General features: G+C 42.9%; 1 protein-coding gene across 1 annotated transcript; it reads left to right on the top strand.

The window, feature by feature from the left end:
• The first annotated feature begins 339 nt into the window (after positions 1 to 339).
• On the top strand, positions 340 to 21,783 carry LOC114284679 (uncharacterized). Its single transcript, XM_082912353.1, has 11 exons — positions 340 to 1,020; positions 1,183 to 1,676; positions 1,763 to 2,090; positions 2,184 to 2,567; positions 2,728 to 3,018; positions 18,733 to 20,045; positions 20,171 to 20,981; positions 21,059 to 21,118; positions 21,221 to 21,271; positions 21,508 to 21,606; positions 21,727 to 21,783. The coding sequence occupies exons 1-11, from the start codon at positions 340 to 342 to the stop codon at positions 21,781 to 21,783; spliced, it is 4,569 nt and encodes a 1,522-aa protein (XP_082768479.1).
• The last annotated feature ends 1,453 nt before the right edge of the window (positions 21,784 to 23,236 follow it).

Genomic DNA, 23,236 nt, shown 5'->3' with positions numbered 1-23,236 from the left:
TGCTTCCGGTGTGGAGATTCAATCGCAAGTTGCCGTTATTGAGGCAGATCGCCTGGGACTTGAGGTTGATTCGGTAGCAGAGGGTGTTGGTTTAGAGTCATCAATCGTTCCAAAGAACGATGTGGGCAAGGCTCTTGTGCCAAACTCGGAGAAACTGAAAGATCCGATGTTTCCAAATACGAGTTCGCGCCTTCGACGCCGATTGATAATGCTATCAGCACGAGTTGGTCTGATATCGTGGAGAAAGAGTAGAATAGCTTCCTAAATCTACCAGATAGTGTAGTTTTACCGCGTAATAGAGGGGAACACAAGAATATCGTCGAATTTGCAGATCCAGAAATGGCTTTTGTTTTCGACATACAAATGCCAATTAGGGATTCTTTATCCTCCCAAAGAGGAGGCGTCAGGGGGGGTGGAAGTTATCGTGGAGGGAGAGGAGGTCGCAGTGATGCAGGTGGTAGGAGATCTAACGAGCAGGTGGGCCAAGAACGTCGCTCATGGGCAAATATTACTGTTGCATCAACCCGTTCAAACATCAAACTCAGGTATATCCCTCCTACTACTTTTGAGGATATTGTTGTCGTAAATATGCCTCCGAGGACTGACCCACTAGAGAAATGGGACTCTTGCCTTGTGGGTTACTTTGTTGATAAGGGAGTGGGATGCAACTATTTGCGTAACAGTGCTTTTGGGATGTGGAAAACTCAGGGCCTCAAGGAGGTTCTCACTAATGGGGATGGGTTCATGTTCTTTATTTTTGATACCCCTGATAGTTGCAGAGAAGTCCTTGAAGGAGGCCCATGGTATATAGGTGGCTATCTCCTTATTCTGAAACAATGGAAAAGGATGATGAAGCTATCTACAGATAAATCAACAAAAATTCCTGTCTGGGTGAAGTTTTTTAACATCCCTTTGGAATATTGGGATCCTGATGGTTTGAGTAGGATTGCCAGTGCAATTGGACATCCCTTTTTCATGGACCAGCTTATGGCTCGGGGTAGTAGGGTGGCGTTTGCTAGAGTCTGTGTGAAAATTAAGGCCACCTCAAAACTGCCCACTTAGTTCCAAATTAGGCATGATGATGATGTTGTTCTAATCAGAGTCGAATATCAGGGGCTGCCATCAAGGTGTCAACATTGTCAAATATTTGGACATAGCACTCAAAAGTGTGTGTCTCAACAGGTGGCCAAGCTGATTTCCCTGCAGAAGACATCTGAGGAAAATGTCCATGTTCAGGAAGAAGATTGGACCACTGTTCAAGCTAAGGGGAAGAGGAAGGTGGGTGAACCTGAGTTGGAAACTATCCCAGAAGTAGTGGAACATCCTATCCCAGTTCCAGTTTCTGTAGTAGTTGAAATTCCAGTCCTAGCTCCAGTTTCTGAACCTGCTACTACTGTGGTGGACTCACCTGATCAATCCTTTGACACTCATGAGACTTCTGCTGACAAGAGCTCATCCAGGGAAGAGCAGAGCTCTGAAAGTAGTGATGTGGGTAGGTTCCAAAAGAGGGTGTTCGAGATTGCAAAGCTGGTGGTTCCAAATGCTGCTGAAATGCTAAACAATGTGGTTAAAGAAACTAAGGCTGAAAAGTTGCTCTCTAGCTCTGCTACTCCATCCCAGCAGGTGATGAACAAGCCCTCTGGCAAAGGTAGTAGCAGCCAGAGGCAGAAAAAGAGGTAACACAGTTTCAGTTGGTTGTGGGTTTTGTCACTATCTCTTTTTATGTCCCTATGAATGTAAAAATTGCTTCATGGAATGTTAGAGGATTGAATGATCCTTCTAAACAAAAAGAAGTTAAAAAGTTTGTGCTTAAAGAAAATATTCATGTCGTGGGGGTTTTGGAAACCAAAATAAAACAGTCAAATGAGAGTAGTATCTGTGGTAAATGTTTTGATCAATGGCCTATGCTCTCTAATTCACAACCAACTGAAACTGGTAGAGTCTGGGTGTGCTGGAACAATGTTTTTTGTGATGTTCAAATGCTTTCTATGTCTACTCAGCATATTTTGTGTAAAATTGTTGAATTGGCTTCCAATGAAATATTTTATGCAACTTTTGTTTATACTGAAAATAAGCACACATTGAGAAAGGTTTTTTTTGAATCTATGCTTGATATCTCCCATGTTAAATCCAAAGTTCCTTGTGTTTTTCTGGGTGATTTTAATGCTATTAGATACTAGCAGGAAAAAATTGGGGGGACTCCTAATTGGACTAATGAAAATGAGGAATTTAATACTTATGTGAATGCTTCTGAGTTGGCCGATTTATCTTATGGTGGCTGCCAATTCACCTGGGCTAACAATAGGAGTGAGGGGGCATATATAACTACTAAAATTGATAGAGTCCTGGTTAATGAGGCTTGGCTGGACAAATTTCCTAAGGCTACTGCCCAATTTCTCCCTTCTGGTATTTCTGATCACTCCCCTGCTGTGGTCAATATCAGTGCCACCAAGTGCTCTTTCAAGAAACCATTCAAATACTTTGATTTCTGGTCTCAACATCCAGATTTTCTAAGTATTGTTTCTAACACTTGGGGGCAGTACATTCAGGGTGTTCCTATGTTCAGGGTCTGTCAAAAACTTAGGAAGCTTAAAGTTAGCCTTAAGCTTTTGAATAAGAAGGATTTTAGTGACATTTCTACTCGTCTACTCGTGTCCAAATTGCACTCTGGATCTTATTCAATATAAACTTGACAAAGATCTTGTGAACAGTGGTTTGCAATCTCAGGAGAGAGAGGATTTGAACAAGTACATTAAGCTTAGTAAATTAGAAGAGAGCCTTGCTCTTCAAAAATCCAGAGTGCAGTGGCTTGGCCTTGGGGATAGGAATAGCAAATTCTTTTTTAGGTCTGTGAAGAGTAATATCAATAGAGGGAAAATCTTTAGTGTTGACATGGGTGATGGTACTAGGTCTACCAATAGTACTGATGTCCACACCTCTTTTATCAATTTTTATACCAATTTATTTGGTACCCCCTCCATGGATCAATATAAGGGTTTTGAGAGGATTCAATCTTTGGTGCATAAAAAAGTCTCTCTCTCTCAATCTGTTTCGATGTCCAAGCCTGTTTCTGAACTGAAATCAAGGAGGTTTTTTGGTCTTTAAAGGCCAATAAAGCCCCTGGTCCGGATGGGTATTTGTAGACACCCCATTTTTGACCGTCCTCAAGACTTGGACGTCATCGTTTGAACACTCGATGATCACCCTGTTCGTGTTCGTCTTGAGTTCTCGGAGGTTTTGGCTACGCGCCTTGCCTCAAGACCTCTCGACTTGTTTGTTTTGTGTTTGGTTTTACATCAAACACTTATTGTTTTGCTTCTGAGGGTGGGAAATAGCGTGTAGGCCATCCCCACACCTCACCGGCCATGGCTTGAGGGCACCGGCCTTGTTTCCTTGCCACCGGCCATTGGTGATGGCCGGTCGGCACTATTGATGGTCGGTCGGCATTGTGTTTGGTCGGCCGGCCACTGTTTTTGATCAATCGGCCACTTTTCCTGGCCGAGACCTTTTCTTGAGGGAGCTTGACCCTTTTGATCCTTGTTTTAGCTTCTCCAAGAAGCTTGAACCTTTTCACCCTTTTTAGCTTCTCCAAGAAGCTTGACCCTTTTTTAGCTTCTTCAAGAAGCTTGAACCTTTTTAGCTTCTCCAAGAAGCTTGACCCTTTTTTAGCTTCTTAAAGAAACTTGAACCCCTTGACCCCTTTGCCTAAGAAGCTTGGCCCTTTTGCTCCAAGCTTCTAAGAGAAGTTTTTCCCCCTTGATTTCTCTATAAAAAGAGGGCCTCTCCTCCCCTTTAGAGGGTTGAAAAAATCTGATATATAAGATATATATATATCACTCTCTCTCTATATCTCCCTCTCTCTCTACATTTGGGTGGGTTAGAGGATCCAAAAGGGTCTTGTTCTTGACCTATTGCACACCACTTCATAGCCACACACTTCCATCATCACTTGGAGGTTCTTGGAGCTTGTTTTCAGAGGTTGAGGGTTGCATTTTTGGGTCTAAAGGCTGCTGGTTCTTGTTGGTCTTCAAAGGTAACCCCTTTTCCCTCTTTATTCTCCGTTTTTGCACACCCTTTTAGCCTATCTTGCTTGCGGATTTGGGCTTTGTGTATAATATAAAAAAGTTCTTTTTTTTCTGTTTAAGATACTTCATTAAGGTCACTTTTGTGTTTGGGGTCGTTTACCCCCTCTTAGGCCTTGTTTGGCCCCATTTTGTGCTATTTTTGGTGAGCTTCGGGACCACCTTGTTTGGGCCTCCTCACCACAGAAATCTTGAGGGATTTTAGTGGTGAGGATGGTGGTTTAAGATCCCAAGAAGGAGAGGGCCATCCCCTCTCCTTGTTGTCTTCAAAAAGTGCCATTTTAGCCTCATGTATGAGCACCATTTTTAAGTTCATGTTGGCCATGTCTTAAGTGTTATTTGTGCTTATTTTGCCATGATATAGCACTGTTTTTACTTGGTTTAGACACACCATGCTTGCTTTGCATACTTGTCTTGTAATGCCATGAAATTGCCTTACCATGTATCTAGCATTTAGACCACTATGCTTACTTGTTTTGGCTTAGCTTTGTGAAGATTTTATGCATGCTTTAGTGTGCTTGAGGTTTGTTTTGGGTCATTCGGGTCATCCATGCTTTGCTTTGTATAGCTACCATGTAACCCCCCTTGGCTTGCCTTGAGTTTTAGACCATTATTGCATGCTTAGCTTGAAATGTTTACTTGGTTTTGCACCTTCTATAACATGATTTCAGAGTTTTATATGCATGCCATGTATCCATGTTTATCCTCTTTTAAGTGCGCTTCGAAGTTGCTCTTTGGTGCCTAAGTGTTGGACCTTGTGTGCATGCATGCTTGTATGTGTTTTGGCCCTCATTTCCATGACATTTGGCTGCTGTTTTGGACCTAGTAGAGAGCTATACAAATTAGTTTAAGACCATCCCTTTGGCATGTTGTTGCATGCAATACATGTTTGTATGTTTAGGTACTTAGCCTATTTACGTGTTGCATGTTTAAGTGTCATCGCATTTGGCATGCTTCTTGTATTGAGTTGCTTTGCATATTTACATGTGTTATGCCTTTCATGTTATTGCATGTGTGTCATTACATGTGTTATGCCTTGTTGTTTGCATGATCATGTTGCACACTTAGCTCACATGCCTAGGTTGCATTACATTGGCATGCATGCTTTGCCTCTTGAATTGAGTATGATAGAGGTTGAGCTCATTGTTTGTTTATGTGCATTTCATTCTACATTGAAAATGCATACTTGATCTCTTGGGCCATCACGCATTGAAATGCGCGATTGGTGGTCCGAGAATCGAGCACCGTATCCCTTTGAGTCATACATATGATAAGGGATGTGGTGGTGCAAACATTTGCTTGAAATGCATTGCCATGCCTTGTTTTGCCTTCTGCTGCTGTCAAAACAGGTTCTGCAGGAAGCTTTGGCCGGCCGGCCATCTATACTGCCGACCGGCTATCCGTTGTTGGCCGATGGCTTTACAAATGGTCGATGACCATCCCGACATGGGCGGTGGTGTTCTGTCTTAGCCGGTGGTGTTCCACAGTGTCCATAGAGTGCTCCCTGGGACTTGTGCAATTTTCAGAGGAGCAGAGCAGGGAAAACAGAGGCAAACTTGTGCATGGCGTTGGATTTCCGAGCAAACCCGAGCACGCGCGCATTGGATCCTCTTCCCGAGGCCTTTACTGCTTTCCATAGTTTAGTTAATTTGTTAATTAATTAAGTGGTCTGTAATAATTAATGTGTATATTCTTTTGGTCCCTCAGAGCGAGGGCAAATTTGTAATAAGTGTGGGTGCATGTGTGCATGTCTTCCAACCCCCACTTCTTTCTCCCTTTTACTTACATGCTTTTGATGGTTAGTATTAGGCCATATTTAAATTAGAATACCTTATGCTATGCATGCGTGCATCTATACATTTGTCTTGCATGCACCGGGCTCGGCGCATCATACTAACTGCATTATATTTCAATTCCAAGTTGAATATGTGCTAGTTGTAGCATCTCACATGTCATTGTAGATTAGCCGAGCCTATCTTAGTTGCATTTTGCATGTGTTGCATTAGCCATCTTAACATGAACTAGGATCATGCATATGATTACTAACTAGTTTCTGTTTTGGCTTGGAGTACTCGATGAGCATTTATGTTTTAGCATCCTTGCATGCGTGCGAGTGTTGCCATGACAGCATGCTTACCATGAGGCTACTTGCTTATGTGAAATAACTGCTTGAATGCCTGTGGGTGGAGGTTGAATTACCTAAATTGGAATAATGCACTAAAACTGTGAGTTTTAAGCCCACTAGATAGTGGCAAAACCATCTTTTCTAAAGCCCACTTGAGGGTGGCAAAATCTGCATTTTAGTCTACTTGCGTGTAGCAAACTATTTTCAAAACAAACATGAAAGGTTTTGTTCCAATTTAAGCGATTTGGTCTATACTTGTTTGTTGTGCGCATAACATAGTAATTCTAGGCTAATAACCGGAATAAGAACGCATAATGTTTACAAAACTCGATATCACGGTTAGTAGAGGCCGATCTTCGGATCGGGCTAGAGGGGGTGCTCATAGCTGACCTTCCCCAATCGTACCCAAGCTCCCGAACCGAGGCTACTTTGGTGATGACGGACACGTGGCCATTGGCACCGAGTCAGGGTTTCCTAAATCCCCCCATAAAAATATTTAGGTGGCGACTCTGTAGCAAAGCAGTCCATGTTTGGCACTTCTTTTCTAAAAATCTATTTCTCAAAACAATTTGCCGGATTTGGACTCTTTGGTTCAGATTAAGAACCGTGACAATTTGAGAGTCCTGAACTGTAGTGAGCCCAAATATGAACAGAACGGGACTCACCCTCCCGGGGTGTTCGGGGACGTCTACAGTTTCTGGCGACTCTGCTGGGGATTTTTGAGAGCTTGACTCGAATTCATGATATCCTGTTTTGATTTCATTTATGTGTCTCTTTGCATTGCATGTGCATTGGTGCGCCTAGGACACCGTGTTTGCCATCTACCATTCCTGAACGGTTTGCTGGAAGCTTGACTTTGTCAAAGCATGCCATAAGGCTGACCGGTTGTGGGCTCTGACAGTATGGGAACGCAAACCCCGGTTTTACTGGGGCACCCTTTTCGACCATTCGTCCTAGTGCATATCGAAATCCATAGTGACTATTCCAAACTAGGACAGGTTGCTTACCCGATGTTAGGTTGTTTGAAAATCGCTGCGTGCGTCGTGAAACCCTAGCTCCTGACAAAATAGGACAGGGAAACCCTACCCCAACATAGGGGTGTTTTGGCTCTCACTTGCTTGTTATGTGCTTTTAGAGTGCGTCTCTACAGGGAATGCATGTATTAGTTTGCAAGTTTGAGTATCAGGCCTATGGGCATCAGGATCAATATTTGGGGAATTAGTTTTACCTGAGGGTATCAATTTACAGGCAGAATTTTGGGACAGAATTCAGTAGAGGGCACTGTCATCATAGTATGCTCATATCTGTTTTGGTGAAATCAGGTTGAGGTGCTGCCTGTTTTCTCTTTTGCTAGGTAGTCCTGGAACCATAACTTCAAAAGGCTCCGATATCCCCCGAGGTTCATCGAACATGTGCTAATAGACTTTGTCAGGTCAGAGATTCAGTTGAAGAGCAATCAGTGCTCCTTTGCCAGAGGCAGGGTAAAAAGGCCAGTCAAGCACAGATCATCAGTTCAACAGTCTTCGGATTAGCAGTCATTATCCATCTCACCTGTGTGCGGTTGGGTTGAGATATCTGCTTTTACCATAAAGACAGATATACCGATAGATCAGTTAGATCAGGGCAGTATGTCGGGTCTGGAAGAGATGGTGCGCCAACTCCAGGATAGTATGAAAGCCATGCAGCAAGACGCTGTCCGTCAAGCAGAATTCGCCAAGCAACAGGTTGTGGTCATAACCCAACAGGCAGAGACAATTGCCAAGTTAGAGCAGCAAACTGGAGTATCTACTCCACACCAGGCTCCTCCCCCACCAAGAGTTCCAACACTCGGGGAGACAACTAATGTCCAGGAAGATACGGACATTCCGACAGGGCCAGCTCCGCCCCCGGTTCTACCCCAGCTACCTAAAACACCCACCAACCTACCAGACCCCCCCTTTGATATCGAGACAGACCCCACAGCATTGAAAATGAGCAAGCTTGAGAAATTGTTCAAGAAGTCTCAAGGGGCCCACTCCATTCCTGACATTGATGATGGGTATACAGACTCGGCTGTGACGCTGCCGGACAGATTCAAGATGCCACATATTGACCGTTTCGATGGGTCCGGGGATCCCATGGTGCACTTGCGGCTGTTTTCAAACATACCAAGGCCGATGGGCCTCACCAGATTACAGAAGCTATCATTGTTTGGCCAGACCCTGTCTGGGATAGCCGCAATCTGGTATGCAAAATTAGAGAACTCTGTGAAACAGAATTGGGAAGAGATGGCTGAGGCCTTCAGTGATCAATACTCCTACAACGCACAGATTGAGGTCACAACTCGCGATCTTGAAGTCACCCGCCAAGATCCAAATGAGAGCTTCTCGGAATTCGTGGCTCGCTAGAGGGCCAAGGCCTCAATGATGACCATTAGGCCAACGGATAAGGATCAAATACGGATGGTTGTGCGCAACCTCCAGCCCAAACTAATGCAGAAAATGATCGTGCTCCCCTTCCCGACCTTTTCAGATTTGCATGAGATGGGAGTACAGATCGAGGACGCTATGAAACAGGGCCTTATTGACCGAGAAAAGGAATAGCCTAGGAGGGCGTTTTCCCGCAATTCAAGTGCGACCACTAGCGGTGATGCAGCTGCAAGATCTTCTGAAGTGGGCATGGTCACTACGACCACACCAAGAGTAGCCACCCCCTTTGTTGGTACATCCACTTCAAACCCCCGAACTTCAGACTATCTACCCCGAGGCAAGAGGGCTTTCACCCCACTCTATATGCCTTTGTCTAAAGCCCTAGGGGTCCTACTCAGGAAAAGATATCTGAAACCGTTGGAGCAACGGCCTCTACCCGATCCTCTCCCTTCAAAGCATGACCTGACTAAGTACTGTGCTTTTCATCAACAGACCGGTCATAACACCGACAGTTACGTCCGTCTCCGTCACGAGATACAAAATTTGATTGACAAGAGGGTCATCCCCGCACTAGGTCCTGCAAAGTCTATCGGCACTTGATCAGTGAACTTGTGGGGGATAATGTGATGTGATCGAGGGATGAACCACCTGCGGGCGGCGTTCAGTTTATTCCAAGATGTGGCGTTTGGCACGCATTGTTTTGAGTATTTACGAATGTTAGTTTGTACTTTCTGACTTGGGTATTGGGTCAGTCTTGTCATTCTGTATTGAGTCAGTCTTTTCATGCTGAGTCAGCCGGGTTTGTCTTGTTGTATTGAGTCAGTCCTGTTTTGTTAGAGTCGGGTGATTTCGGGAGTGTTATCTCAGACATCACTTGCTTGTTTTGTGTTTGTTTTTTTTTTTTTTGCTTTCTTTTGAGTCTGTTTCTGCCTTGGAGCCAGTTACGCCAACAGATCTGAATAAATAAACAGTAATTCTCACACTCTTGTGTTTGCTTCTACCGTGTGCCAGTGGTGCCGGAAATTCTAAATGAGATGACAGTATTTGACTAGAAGCTGTGTCTTTTCTGTGCCTTGAATTCATTGCATCGACCTAAGTTTTCCAAAAAAATTTTCGAAACATTGTGATAAAAATGAAGAGGAAGGAATTCCTCGGGTTTTGCAAAATTTGATCAATTGAGAGAAAGAGAGGCATGCTAAGCCCTTAATGATTGAGATCATGCTTGTTAGTGTGAGTACTGGAAGGATCCTGGCTTGATCCAGATTGGTCCTACATTGTCTTCAACGCGAGCGATTTGTCATTTTCTTAAAAGATTTCAAAAAAAATGTTTTGCGCGGTCCTGCGAAGACTTGTGTGGAATCGCTCTTGAGATTGTGCAGCCTAGGATCGCTCTCAGCCTCAAGACTCGACCCCTAATTTTCAAACCTTGGACTTAAATTTAGAAAGTTCAAAGGTCAACTACAATGTGAGGCCTGTGTGGCCAGATTCGAAGCAGCCCGTGAATCAACGGGCAAGAAAAGTCAGATCTAGAAGATCAAATGTCATCAAAAGAAGCTTGCAAAGCTAGATCAGAAGCACCCCTGGAACTAGGGCAAAGAATTTCAAATGTGCTCGAAGAGCCGAAGATGGATCATTCAACAAATCCAAGAAGGTCGGCAAGAATGCCAAATCCCAGAAGGAGGAAAGAAGAAAGTATTGCTGAAGAAAAACTGAGTTCCGATCCACAACACTAGGGGCAAATTCAGCCCCCCATTGGATGGACTCCTGCATTGTCAGCGAACAATAGCCATTCTCCTGGATTCAGATGACTTCGGGATCTCAAAACCATTTGACGTGGACAAAGCTACACTTTTACTCTTGAGAGGCTCACTGGGCCGAAAACCCGGAAGGGCGACCCAGGCAAAAGTCAGAGCAAGAAAAAGAATGAAGAAAAGAACAAAAAAAACAAACAACAAACAAAAAAAAATGAAAATAAAGAAAATGAAAAGAAAAGATGAAAAAGAAAAAAGAAGAAAAGAAATGAAAAGAACTGAAAAGAAAAGAACAACAAAGCTCACAAGGTTGAAAACCCAGAAAGGGCGGCCTTGGCAAAAGTTAGAGCGCAAAAGGAGAGGTTAATACCCGAGTGTACCTTAACCCTGAACTACATGAGGCTTGATTCCCATCTTTGGGATACGTAGGCAACTTCATTCTGAAGTCCAGCCGTAAAACACTCCAATTCGATTATGTCCATGCAATGGTTTTGATCACCTTTGCCTTCTCTGTATCCGAGAGTTCGGTTGTCATCGTCACTCTAAGGACTGATTACAATGCGCTGCGCTGCGATGCTATCCAAACAAGGGGCAACTTTCCGTTGCCATACAGTGTGCCGTGGTGCCTTTCAAACAAGGGGCAACTTTCTGTTGCCGTGCAGCTGTTTTCAAGTAATGGGTAATTTTCCTTCGGATCGAAAGTTGCGCATCTCAAGAGTAGGTTCCGTGCTCGTTGAGCATTGACCATTTGCAAAAAAATAGTTTTAGAGAATTTTTACTGAGGTTGACTATTCTCTCGAAAATTATTCCATTTTTCCAAAAAACTGGACCATTTCTTGGACCTGAAAAAGGAAAATTTTCAGTACTCATAGCCTGACTTGCATGATTTCAAATCAAAAATCGAACAAGTATGTTAATCTAACTTTCATATCGGTCAAAATTGTTTTAGCAGAAAGCAAAAACAAAAAATGGTCAAAATGATGAAATAGGGGCATAGTTGAGTCAGGTGTTCTGTCTTTCTTCCGTTGTCAACATACTTGCCAGAAAGGGCACTCTACTTGCCGAAAGGGGCACCATATTCGCCAGAAATGGACACCACTGAAGCTGACCACAAAAGAGCTGAAAGTTCTCTCATCCTCCAAGCAACGAGGTATCAAGCCAAGTGCGAAGCACAAACCGGAATGGGACAAGATATCCCATTCCCTCATCTGGGCAGATCTGATCACGTCCAAACTCCCCAGAAGAGCATTGTCAACCGATGTCAGCTGCAGATTTGCTACACACCCAATTGTAGCGCAACCCCTCTGTGGGAGAAACTCACTGTTGTGAACAAGATTGAGAATCTGGTAGAATACCAAGGGCAAGAGCCCACAATTTCCAGCTTATCCATCAACCACCCACGGGAGGGATGAAAAAAATGAGAGATTGAAGAATAGAGAAATGTGAGCTGAGAGAAAAAGTGAGAAAATGGCTTTTTCAGAAAAACAGAGATTGAGTGGTAGAGTGATGTGAGAATCACAAATGAGAAAAGGGTGGCAAACACTACCCGGAGAAACTGGCTCCTTGCGAACTGAGAAGGTCTCTTGTCTTTGTAACACGTCTGTGTGTCGTGTCTTTTGTTTTGTTTACCTCAACTTTTGTTTTGAGTCTTTTTTGAGCGTTACTCGATGTGTTTAGGTCGTGTACCTTTTGTTGAGTCATAGTATGCTGTGTTCAGTTGTAGGCTCAATACCCGGTTGAGAACCCTTTTCTCATTTTCAAAAAATCATTTTGTGCTCAGAGTGCTGTGCCATTCTGCACATTTATGCAAAACAAGATTCTTTCTTTCATAAACCACAAGGTTCAACCCAAGTCATGGGAGAACAGTAGAACAAGGACCTATCTGAAGCCATATAGGTTCCAGACTACAAAGCAAAAGAAAAGAGGGAAAATTTGGAGCATCTTAGTCTGTTTCAACTCCGACAAATTCCGAGACTGCACTCCAGGTGCACCTTCTCAGGCCTCACCATTTCTCTGGAGTATGAGTGTATCTCGACCCCAAGTGTAAGCCTGCTTCAAGTCAAAATGGCAGTCCAAGCAGCAACCGAGGGTTTTATATGCAGATGTTATCCTCCCCAATATAAACAGGGTATCCCCTTTTGAGTTGAGCGTATTGCCAAGTCCTCCGAAAGGTAAATTGGAGGCACCAGAGTACATGTTTGATGCCCTTCCATTGCATAGAATGTGCACTTTTATATACACTTCTGTTACATGTGTGCCGCGCATCATTATGATTCATGCATAGAATATGCTTGCTTTCAATATTGCATAGAATATGCTCCTGTTTGTTGCATAGAAAATGCCCCCACACTTGCATAGAAAATGCATTTTATCGCACTTCTCTTGTGCACCTCACTCGCACGGCCTTGTGCACCTGTATTGCATTATCATGAACACTCTTTACTTGCATTGTTATGCACCCATTTCGCTTGCATTGTTATGCACTCTCTCTTATTCGGAAACACGGGGATACGTCCTTATGTTTCCCCTTCTCATTCTGAAACACCGGGATACGTCCCTATGTTTCTTCCCCTTGTTCGGAAACACCGGGATACGTCCCTATGTTTCTTCTCCTTGTTCTGAAACACCAGGATACGTCCCTATGTTTCTTCTCCTTGTTCTGAAACACTGGGATACGTCCCTATGTTTCTCCTTCAATTCGAAACACCGGGATACGCCCCCATGTTTCTCATTGCTTGCGGAACACCGGGATACGTCCCTACGTTTCTCTCTCTTTGAAACACCGAGATACGTCCCTATGTTTCTCCTTCTTTCCGAAACACCAGGATACGTCCCTATGTTTCTCATTCCTTGCGAAACACTGGGCTACGTCCCTACATTTCTCTCCATTCGAAACACCAGGATACGTCCCTATGTTTCTCATTCCTTGCGAAACACTGGGATACGTCCCTACGTTTCTCTCTCTCCGAAACACCGGGGTACGTCCCTATGTTTCTCATTCTTTCCGAAACACCGGGATACGTCCCTATGCTTCTATACCTTTCCGAAACACCGGGATACGTCCCTACGTTTCTCTCCATTCGAAACACCGGGATACGTCCCTATGTTTCTCCTTCATTCCGAAACACTGGGATACGTCCCTATGTTTCTCTCTTCTTTCCGAAACACCGGGATACGTCCCTATGTTTCTCCTTCCTATTCAGAAACACCGGGATACGTCCCTATGTTTCTCTCTTCTTTCCGAAACACTGGGATACATCCTTATGTTTCTCTCTTCTTTCCGAAACACCGGGATACGTCCCTATATTTCTCCTTCCTATTCGGAAACACCGGGATACGTCCCTATGTTTCTCATTCCTTCCGAAACTCTGGGATACGTCCCTATGTTTCTCTCTTCTTTCCGAGACACCGGGATACGTCCCTATGTTTCTCTATTCCTTCCGAAACTCCGGGATACGTCCCTATGTTTCTCTCTTCTTTCCGAGACACCGGGATACGTCCCTATGTTTCTCTCTTCTTTCCGAGACACCGGGATACGTCCCTATGTTTCTCTCTTCTTTCCGAAACATCGGGATACGTCCCTATGTTTCTCCTTCTTTTTCCGAAACACCGGGATACGTCCCTATGTTTCTTCTTCTTTTCCGGAACACCCGGATACGTCCCTATGTTTCTCTCTCTTCGGTTAAAAGCGTTTGGAATACGTTCCAATGCTCACACCATTCCGAAACACCGGGATATGTCCCTATGTTTCTCCCTCTTTGGTTAAGAGCATTTGGAATACGTTCTGGTGCTTGAACCACTTTGGAACACTGGGATATGTCCCTATGCTTTTCTTTCTTTTCGAAACTCCGGGATACGTCCCTATGTTTCTCTTTCCTTCCGAAACTCCGGGATACGTCCCTATGTTTCTCATTCCTTCCGAAACTCCGGGATACGTCCCTATGTTTCTCTTTCCTTCCGAAACACCGGGATACGTCCCTATGTTTCTTTCACTTTTTCGAAACACTAGGATACATCCCTATGTTTCTTCCGCTCTTCCGGAACATAGGGATGCGTCCCTATGTTCCTCTCTCTTTGGTTAAGAGCATTTAGAATACGTTCCAATGCTTATACCTTTCCGAAACACTGGGATAGGTCCCTATGTTTCTTTGCATGATCATGAGTTATGCTCGACTTTGTGCATTGTCTTGCATTTTGCCCCTGCCCTCGGGTGCATACCTTTATTTGTAGCGCTTTTGTCAGAGTCTTCGGCCTTGTCAGAAATGGGTCGTCTCTGGGCTTTGACACTAACTCCCGTCATTTTTATGACTTTCGAGTTCTGTCAAAGAGGGGCAACTGTAGACACCCCATTTTTGACCGTCCTCAAGACTTGGACGTCATCGTTTGAACACTCGATGATCATCCCTGTTCGTGTTCGTCTTGAGTTCTCGGAGGTTTCGGCTACGCGCCTTGCCTCAAGACCTCTCGACTTGTTTGTTTTGTGTTTGGTTTTACATCAAACACTTATTGTTTTGCTTCTGAGGGTGGGAAATAGCTTGTAGGCCACCCCCACACCTCACCGGCCATGGCTTGAGGCCACCAGCCTTGTTTCCTTGCCACCGGCCATTGGTGATGGCCGATCGGCACTATTGATGGTCGGTCGGCATTGTGTTTGGTCGGCCGGCCACTGTTTTTGATCAATCGGCCACTTTTCCTGGCCGAGACCTTTTCTTGAGGGAGCTTGACCCTTTTGATCCTTTTTTTAGCTTCTCCAAGAAGCTTGAACCTTTTGACCCTTTTTAGCTTCTCCAAGAAGCTTGACCCTTTTTTTAGCTTCTCCAAGAAGCTTGAACCTTTTGACCCTATTTAGCTTCTACAAGAAGCTTGACCCTTTTTTAGCTTCTCCAAGAAGCTTGAACCTTTTTAGCTTCTCTAAGAAGCTTCACCTTTTTAGCTTCTCCAAGAAGCTTGACCCTTTTTTAGCTTCTTGAAGAAGCTTGAACCCCTTGACCCCTTTCCCTAGCTTCTCCAAGAAGCTTGGCCCTTTTGCTCCAAGCTTCTAAGAGAAGCTTGGCCTTTTTGCTCAAAGCTTCTAAGAGAAGCTTGGCCTTTTTGCTCAAAGCTTCTAAGAGAAGCTTTGCCCCCTTGGTTTCTCTATAAAAAGAGGGCCTCTCCTCCCCTTTAGAGGGTTGAAAAAATCTGATATATAAGATATATATATCACTCTCTCTCTATATCTCCCTCTCTCTCTACATTTGGGTGGGTTAGAGGGTCCAAAAGGGTCTTGTTCTTGACCTATTGCACACCACTTCATAGCCACACACTTCCATCATCACTTGGAGGTTCTTGGAGCTTGTTTTCAGAGGTTGAGGGTTGCATTTTTGGGTCTAAAGGCTGCTGGTTCTTGCTGGTCTTCAAAGGTAACCCCTTTTCCCTCTTTATTCCCCGTTTTTGCACACCCTTTTAGCCTGTCTTGCTTGTGGATTTGGGCTTTGTGTATAACATAAAAAAATTTTGTTTTTTTCTGTTTAAGATACTTAATTAAGGTCACTTTTGTGTTTGGGGTCATTTACCCCCTCCTAGGTCTTGTTTGGCCCCATTTTGTGCTATTTTTGGTGAGCTTCGGGACCACCTTGTTTGGGCCTCCTCACCACTGAAATCTTGAGGGATTTTAGTGGTGAGGATGGTGGTTTAAGATCCCAAGAAGGAGAGGGCCATCCCCTCTCCTTGTTGTCTTCAAAAAGTGCCATTTTAGCCTCATGTGTGAGCACCATTTTTAAGTTCATGTTGGCCATGTCTTAAGTGTTATTTGTGCTTATTTTGCCATGATATAGCACTGTTTTTACTTGGTTTAGACACACCATGCTTGCTTTGCATACTTGTCTTGTAATGCCATGAAATTCCCTTAACATGTATCAAGCATTTAGACCACTATGCTTACTTGTTTTGGCTTAGCTTTGTGAAGCTTTTATGCATGTTTTAGTGTGCTTGAGGTCTGTTTTGGGTCATTCGGGTCATCCATGCTTTGCTTTGTATAGCTACCATGTAAACCCCCTTGGCTTGCCTTGAGTTTTAGACCATTGTTGCATGCTTAGCTTGAAATGTTTACTTGGTTTTGCACCTTCTATAACATGATTTCAGAGCTTTCTATGCATGCCATGTATCCATGTTTATCCTCTTTTAAGTGCGCTTCGAAGTTGCTCTTTGGTGCCTAAGTGTTGGACCTTGTGTGCATGCATGCTTGTATGTGTTTTGGCCCTCATTTCCATGACATTTGGCCGCTGTTTTGGACCTAGTAGAGAGCTGTCCAAATTAGTTTAAGACCATCCCTTTGGCATGTTGTTGCATGCTATACATGTTTGTATGTTTAGGTACTTAGCCTATTTACGTGTTGCATGTTTAAGTGTCATCGCATTTGGCATGCTTCTTGTATTGAGTTGCTTTGCATATCTACATGTGTTATGCCTTTCATGTTATTGCATGTGTGTCATTAACATTGATGTTATATGCCTTGCATGCTTACTTGTTTAGTTCATGTGCCTATTGCACATGGTTTTGTTGTTTGCATGATCATGTTGCACACTTAGCTCACATGCCTAGGTTGCATTACATTGGCATGCATGCTTTGCCTCTTGAATTGAGTATGATAGAGGTTGAGCTCATTGTTTGTTTATGTGCATTTCATTCTACATTGAAAATGCATACTTGATCTCTTGGGCCATCACGCATTGAAATGCGCGATTGGTGGTCCGAGAATCGAGCACTGTACCCCTGTGAGTCATAAATATGATAAGGGATGTGGTGGTGCATACATTTGCTTGAAATGCATTGCCATGCCTTGTTTTGCCTTCTGTTGCTGTCAAAACAGGTTCTGCAGGAAGCTTTGGCCGGCCGGCCATCTATACTGCCGACCGGCTATCCGTTGTTGGCCGATGGCTTTACAAATGGTCGATGACCATCCCGACATGGCCGGTGGTGTTCTGTCTTAGCCGGTGGTGTTCCACAGTGTCCATAGAGTGCTCCCTGGGACTTGTGCAATTTTCAGAGGAGCAGAGCAGGGAAAACAGAGGCAAACTTGTGAATGGCGTTGGATTTTCGAGCAAACTTGAGCACGCGTGCATTGGATCCTCTTCCCGAGGCCTTTACTGCTTTCCATAGTTTAGTTAATTTGTTAATTAATTAAGTGGTCTGTAATAATTAATGTGTATATTCTTTTGGTCCCTCCAAGCGAGGGCGAATTTGTAATAAGTGTGGGTGCGTGTGTGCATGTCTTCCAACCCCCACTTCTTTCTCCCTTTTACTTACATGCTTTTGATGGTTAGTATTAGGGCATATTTAAATTAGCATACCTTATGCTATGCATGCGTGCATCCATACATTTGTCTTGCATGCACCGGGCTTGGCGCATCATATTAACTGCATTGTATTTCAATTCCAAGTTGAATACGTGCTAGTTGTAGCATCTCACATGTCATTGTAGATTAGCCGAGCCTATCTTAGTTGCATTTTGCATGTGTTGCATTAGCCATCTTAACATGAACTAGGATCATGCATATGATTACTAACTAGTTTCTGTTTTGGCTTGGAGTACTCGATGAGCATTTATGTTTTAGCATCCTTGCATGCGTGTGAGTGTTGCCATGACAGCATGCTTACCATGAGGCTACTTGCTTATGTGATATAACTACTTGAATGCTTGTGGGTGGAGGTTGAATTACCTAAATTGGAATAATGCACTAAAACCGTGAGTTTTAAGCCCACTAGATAGTGGCAAAACCATCTTTTCTAAAGCCCACTTGAGGGTGGCAAAATCTGCATTTTAGCCTACTTGCGTGTGGCAAACTATTTTCAAAACAAACATGAAATGTTTTGTTCCAATTTAGGCGATTTGGTCTATACTTGTTTGTTGTGCGCATAACATAGTAATTCTAGGCTAATAACCGGAATAAGAACGCATAATGTTTTCAAAACTCGATATCACGGTTAGTAGAGGCCGATCTTCGAATCGGGCGAGAGGGGGTGCTCATAGCTGACCTTTCCCAATCGTACCCAAGCTCCCGAGCCGAGGCTACTTTGGTGATGACGGACATGTGGCCTTTGGCACCGAGTCAGGGTTTCCTAAATCCCCTCATAAAAATATTTAGGTGGCGACTCTGTATCTAGCAAAGCAGTCCATGTTTGGCACTTCTTTTCTAAAAATCTGTTTCTCAAAACAATTTGCCGGATTTGGACTCTTTGGTTCAGATTAAGAACCGTGACAATTTGAGAGTCCTGAACTGTAGTGAGCCCGAATATGAACAGAACGGGACTCACCCTCCCGGGGCGTTCGGGGACGTCTACAGTATTCCGCTGGTTTCTTTAAAAGCTCTTGGGATATTGTTGGTAAGGATGTCACCTTAGCCATTAAGTCATTCTTTGACTCGGGTAAACTTCTTTCTGAGGTCAATAGTACCATCATAGCTCTTATTCCTAAAGTTCCTAATCCTACTCATGTTGGTGACTATAGACCCATCTCTTGTTATAATACCATCTACAAATGCATTGCTATGATCATAGCTAATAGACTTAAATTGGCTCTTCCTGATCTGATTGATTCTGTGCAGTCTGCTTTTGTCCAAGGTAGAAGGATCTTGGACAACATTTTCCTGTCCCAAGAGATTATGAGAGGTTACCATAGGAGTTCTCATTCTCCTAAGTGTGCCATAAAAGTGGATATTATGAAGGCCTATGATACTGTGAGATGGGACTTTATCATTGATATGCTTAAAACTATGGCTTTCCCTCCTTGTATGATTACCTGGATAAAGGCTTGTATCACGAGCCCTTCTTTCTCAATTTGTATTAATGGGAGCCTTCAGGAGTATTTTAAAGGGGCTAGGGGATTAAGACAAGGGGACCCTATGCCCCCGTATCTCTTTGTGTTGGCTATGGAAATTCTTGCTAGGATTTTGGCTGAGAAATCTAGGAGCCCTTTGTTCAAATTCCACTGGAGGTGTGAGAAAACTAAAATTGTCAACCTTTGTTTTGCTGATGATTTGATGATCTTCAGCAAAGGGGATCCTGGTGCTGTTACTCTTATCATGCAGGGATTTGAGGAGTTTAGGGATCTATCGGGCCTTACCCCTAATCCTAGTAAGAGTAATATTTTTTTCTCGGGGTGTTGTATAGAGCTTAAAGAGGATATTCTCCAGATTGCCAATTTTACTGAGGGCTCCCTCCCGGTGAAATACCTTGGTGTGCCTCTAATCACTACCAAGCTTAAAGTGTCTGATTGCCATATTCTGGTTGAGAGAATTACCATGAGGATTAAAAGTTGGACCAATAAACTGCTTTCTTATGCTGGTAGAGCTCAACTCATCCAGTCTATCCTGTTTTCAATGCTAGTGTATTGGTCCTCTCTTTTTATCCTCCCTAAGAAAATCATTGGTGACATTGAGAGTATCCTTAGATCTTTTCTTTGGTTTGGGGTTGAGTTGAAAAAACATAGTGCTAAGATTGCTTGGAAATATATTTGCAGACATAAAAATGAGGGTGGCCTTGGCTTTAAGGACTTGGCAATCTGGAACAAGGCTGCTACAGCCAAACATGTTTGGTCCTTGTTTTCTGGTGGGGATTGTTCTATGTGCTGCCAATGGATTAAGTCTTACTTGCTCAAAGGTTGGAGCTTTGGTCCGTTAAGATTCCTAGTGATCCCTCATGGGTTTGGAGGAAAATCCTGTCACTCAGGCATTTAATCTATCCTCACATTTAATTCAAAATTGGTAATGGGGAAAATGTGTTCCTTTGGTATGACAATTGGCACCCTCTTGGTTCGCTGTGGCATAGGTTTGCGCCTAGAATTTTATATGATACTAATCTTCCTGATAGCACCAAGGTTAGCTCTATAGTCTCTAATAGTTCTTGGAAGTGGCCTGTTTCTAACTCTTGGGAGATAAAGGAGTGGATCTCTTCCACCCCTTTATCTCTTCTACCTTCCCCTGGCTCTTCTGATACTCCAGTGTGGAGTTTGACTACTGATGGTAACTTTTCTATCCAGTCGGCCTGGGATTGTTGGAGGGATAAGGGCCCTCAAGTCTCTTGGTCCAAACTTATCTGGGGTCCCCCTTCAATCCCTAGGGTTAGCTTTATTGCTTGGTTGGCCACAAATGAGAGACTTAATACTGGTGATAGACTTCAAGCATTTGGTCTTGTTCCTACTCCTTGCTGTCCTTTCTGTCAAGATCCTGAGGAGAATCATACCCATCTTTTTTTTAGCTGTATTTTTTCTTCTAGGATTTGGGGTGGTATTCTTGCCAAGTGCAATTCTAATTGGCCTACTTTGCCTTGGTTGGAAACTGTTGATTTTGCTGTTAGATCCACCAGTGGTACTTCCTTGAAAGTGGTGATTCTGAAATTGTCATTTCTTTGCACTGTCTACCACATTTGGATGGAGAGGAATAGTAGAATCTTCAGTAAGGCCCTTAAGCCTGAAGAGGTTGTTACTAACTCTATTATCCAAATGGTTAGGGGTAGGCTTCTTTCAATGGAAAATGTTAAAATTTCTGCAGGTGATAATTGGCTTTTGAAGGAATGGAATCTACCTTACAAAATCATGCAGCAGCACCATGCTATTGCAGATGGCAGGAGAATGAGTGGTGTGAGATTACCTTCATTGAGGGTCGAGTGATGGTGAGCATCTCTTGTGGGGTTTACTAATTGGGTGTTCTTTTGCAGGTTATGATGAATCCTAAATCATCTCCCAAATTGAAGTGGTCGAATGGAGGGTTGAGTGTTGTGAGCAAGCAAAGTATATCTAGACATTGGAGATTGAGTGATGAGAGACAGTATACATGTTTTGCTCTAATTTTTATTATATTTTATATATGGTTTGTGCAGGTTTTTGGAGCTTTCAAGTATACTGTCTTTCTGGTTCTTTTGAGGAATCATGTGAGTTATGGGCCAAGTGATGTGATGTTATATATGGAGTGGAGGGACATGCTGTGCTGTGGGCCGAGTGTGGGGAGGTCCTATACAGTGTGTTTGTTATTTCTTCTCCTTTATGATTTTCAATAGGCTTACTTGATGGTGCGGACGTGTGGTGTTTTCTACAGTGCAGTTACAGGAGGCTGCTGCCAGTGTATTTGTTTTATGGTGTGGAGGGGTGATTGCTGCTTGCTGCACAGGTTCAGGAGGCAGTTGGTAGGGTGTGTTTGTACCGTGGTGATGGCTGCTTCAAGCGCCTTGCTGTGCTACATGAGAGAGAAAATCAGTTGTTTTTCTTTGTATTATTTTACATAGTTTTATTGTGTATTTCGCCTATCCCTACGGGCTGTGTAGGAGGACTTTTGTGCATCTTTGTGTATTTAATAGGTTTTTGAGCAACCATGTTTCGGTTTGCACAGATGTTAACTGGTTGGTTTTTCTTTGGGTCTTATCTCCTATCCCTATGGGTTGTGTAGGGAATTCTATACTTTTCTTTGGGTTTATTTGTTTGGCTCCTGCACCTGCGGATACAGAATCTAAGTTCATCTACCTTGGTAGGTGCTATAGTAGCTGGGGCTTCTTTTGTCATGGGCGTAGCCTCTTGGATCAATGTTTCGATTTATTTTTTTCCTAATTCATCTAGGCTGCTACAGTTGTTTATATGTCCTGTTCACTTTCCCTATTGCTAGAACATATGGATGGTGAACAGGTTGTTGGGCTTTTGTTTTGTTTTTTGTTTTTTTTTTGGTATCATGTTTAGTTGTGTTAGGTCCTGGGGTTTGCCCCTTGTAATCGTGTAAATTTTCTTGTTTTATTTATTTCTTATTCACCCAAAAAAAAAAGAAAAAGAAAGAGAAATAGGATGAAAATCAAAGGGAATTCAAATTCATCATTTTTGACTTAAGAATCGAACACTTTGGTAATTTTGAACACCTTAAACAATGTGCTTTAGTTAAACTAATATCATTAAGCTCCAGTTAATCCGAAAATTCTCGTTCTTAGAGGAAAAGCAAGGTTGTTTTGAGTTAAACTTGGCCACCTAAGCTAATGAAACAATTGGTGGCCTAAGCTAATTAGTTCCTAGAACAAAATACAGAAGGATGGAGAAGTATGGAGAAAGTTAGAGAGAAACATTCTTCTTGAGAGCAAGAAAAGAAACTTGGGGAAAGGAAAGAGATATAGGAAAAAAATCAAAGGGAATTGAAGTTCACCCTTTTGGAATTTAGAATTGAACACTTGGGTGTTTAAGAAAACCTTAAATAAGGTGTTTAGGTTAAACTAATACCATTAAGCTACGATTACTCATAAAATTCTCATTCCTAGTGGCTAGGCAAGGCTAGCTTGAGTTAAACTTTGCCACTTAAGCTAATGAAACAATTAGTGGCCTAGGCTAATTAGTTCCTAGAACAAAATAGAGAATGATGAAGGACGAAGAAAGTTAGAGAGAAACATTCTTCTTGAGAGCAACAGGAGAAAGTTAGAGAAACAAAAGAGAAATAGAAAGAAAATTAAAGGGAAATCAAATTCATTCGTTTGGACTTGAGAATTGAACACTTGGTGGTTTCGAAAACCTTAAATAAGGTGTTTAAGCTAAACTAAGATCGTTAAGCTTATATTACATTGAAAATTCTCCTTCTTAGAGTGTAAAGAAGGTTAGTTTATTCACCTCCAAAAAAAAGATGGTTAGTTTGAGCTAAACTTGGCCACTGCTAATGAAACCATTAGTGGCCAATGCTAATTAGTTCCTAGAATAAAATAGAGAAGGATGTAGAAGGACGAAGAAAGTAAGAGAGAAACTTTCTTCTTCAGAGCTAAAAAAGACAGTTATAGAAATAAAAGAGAATTAGGAATAAAATCGAAGGGAATTCAAATTCATGCTTGTGGACTTAAGAATTCAACGCTTTTTTGGGTGATTAAGAATTCAACACT

This window comes from Camellia sinensis, unplaced genomic scaffold (genome assembly GCF_055761805.1).
Source record: "Camellia sinensis isolate YWXY unplaced genomic scaffold, ASM5576180v1 Unanchor3, whole genome shotgun sequence".
NCBI lineage: Eukaryota > Viridiplantae > Streptophyta > Magnoliopsida > Ericales > Theaceae > Camellia > Camellia sinensis.
This window is presented reverse-complemented; position numbering and strand designations above follow the sequence as displayed.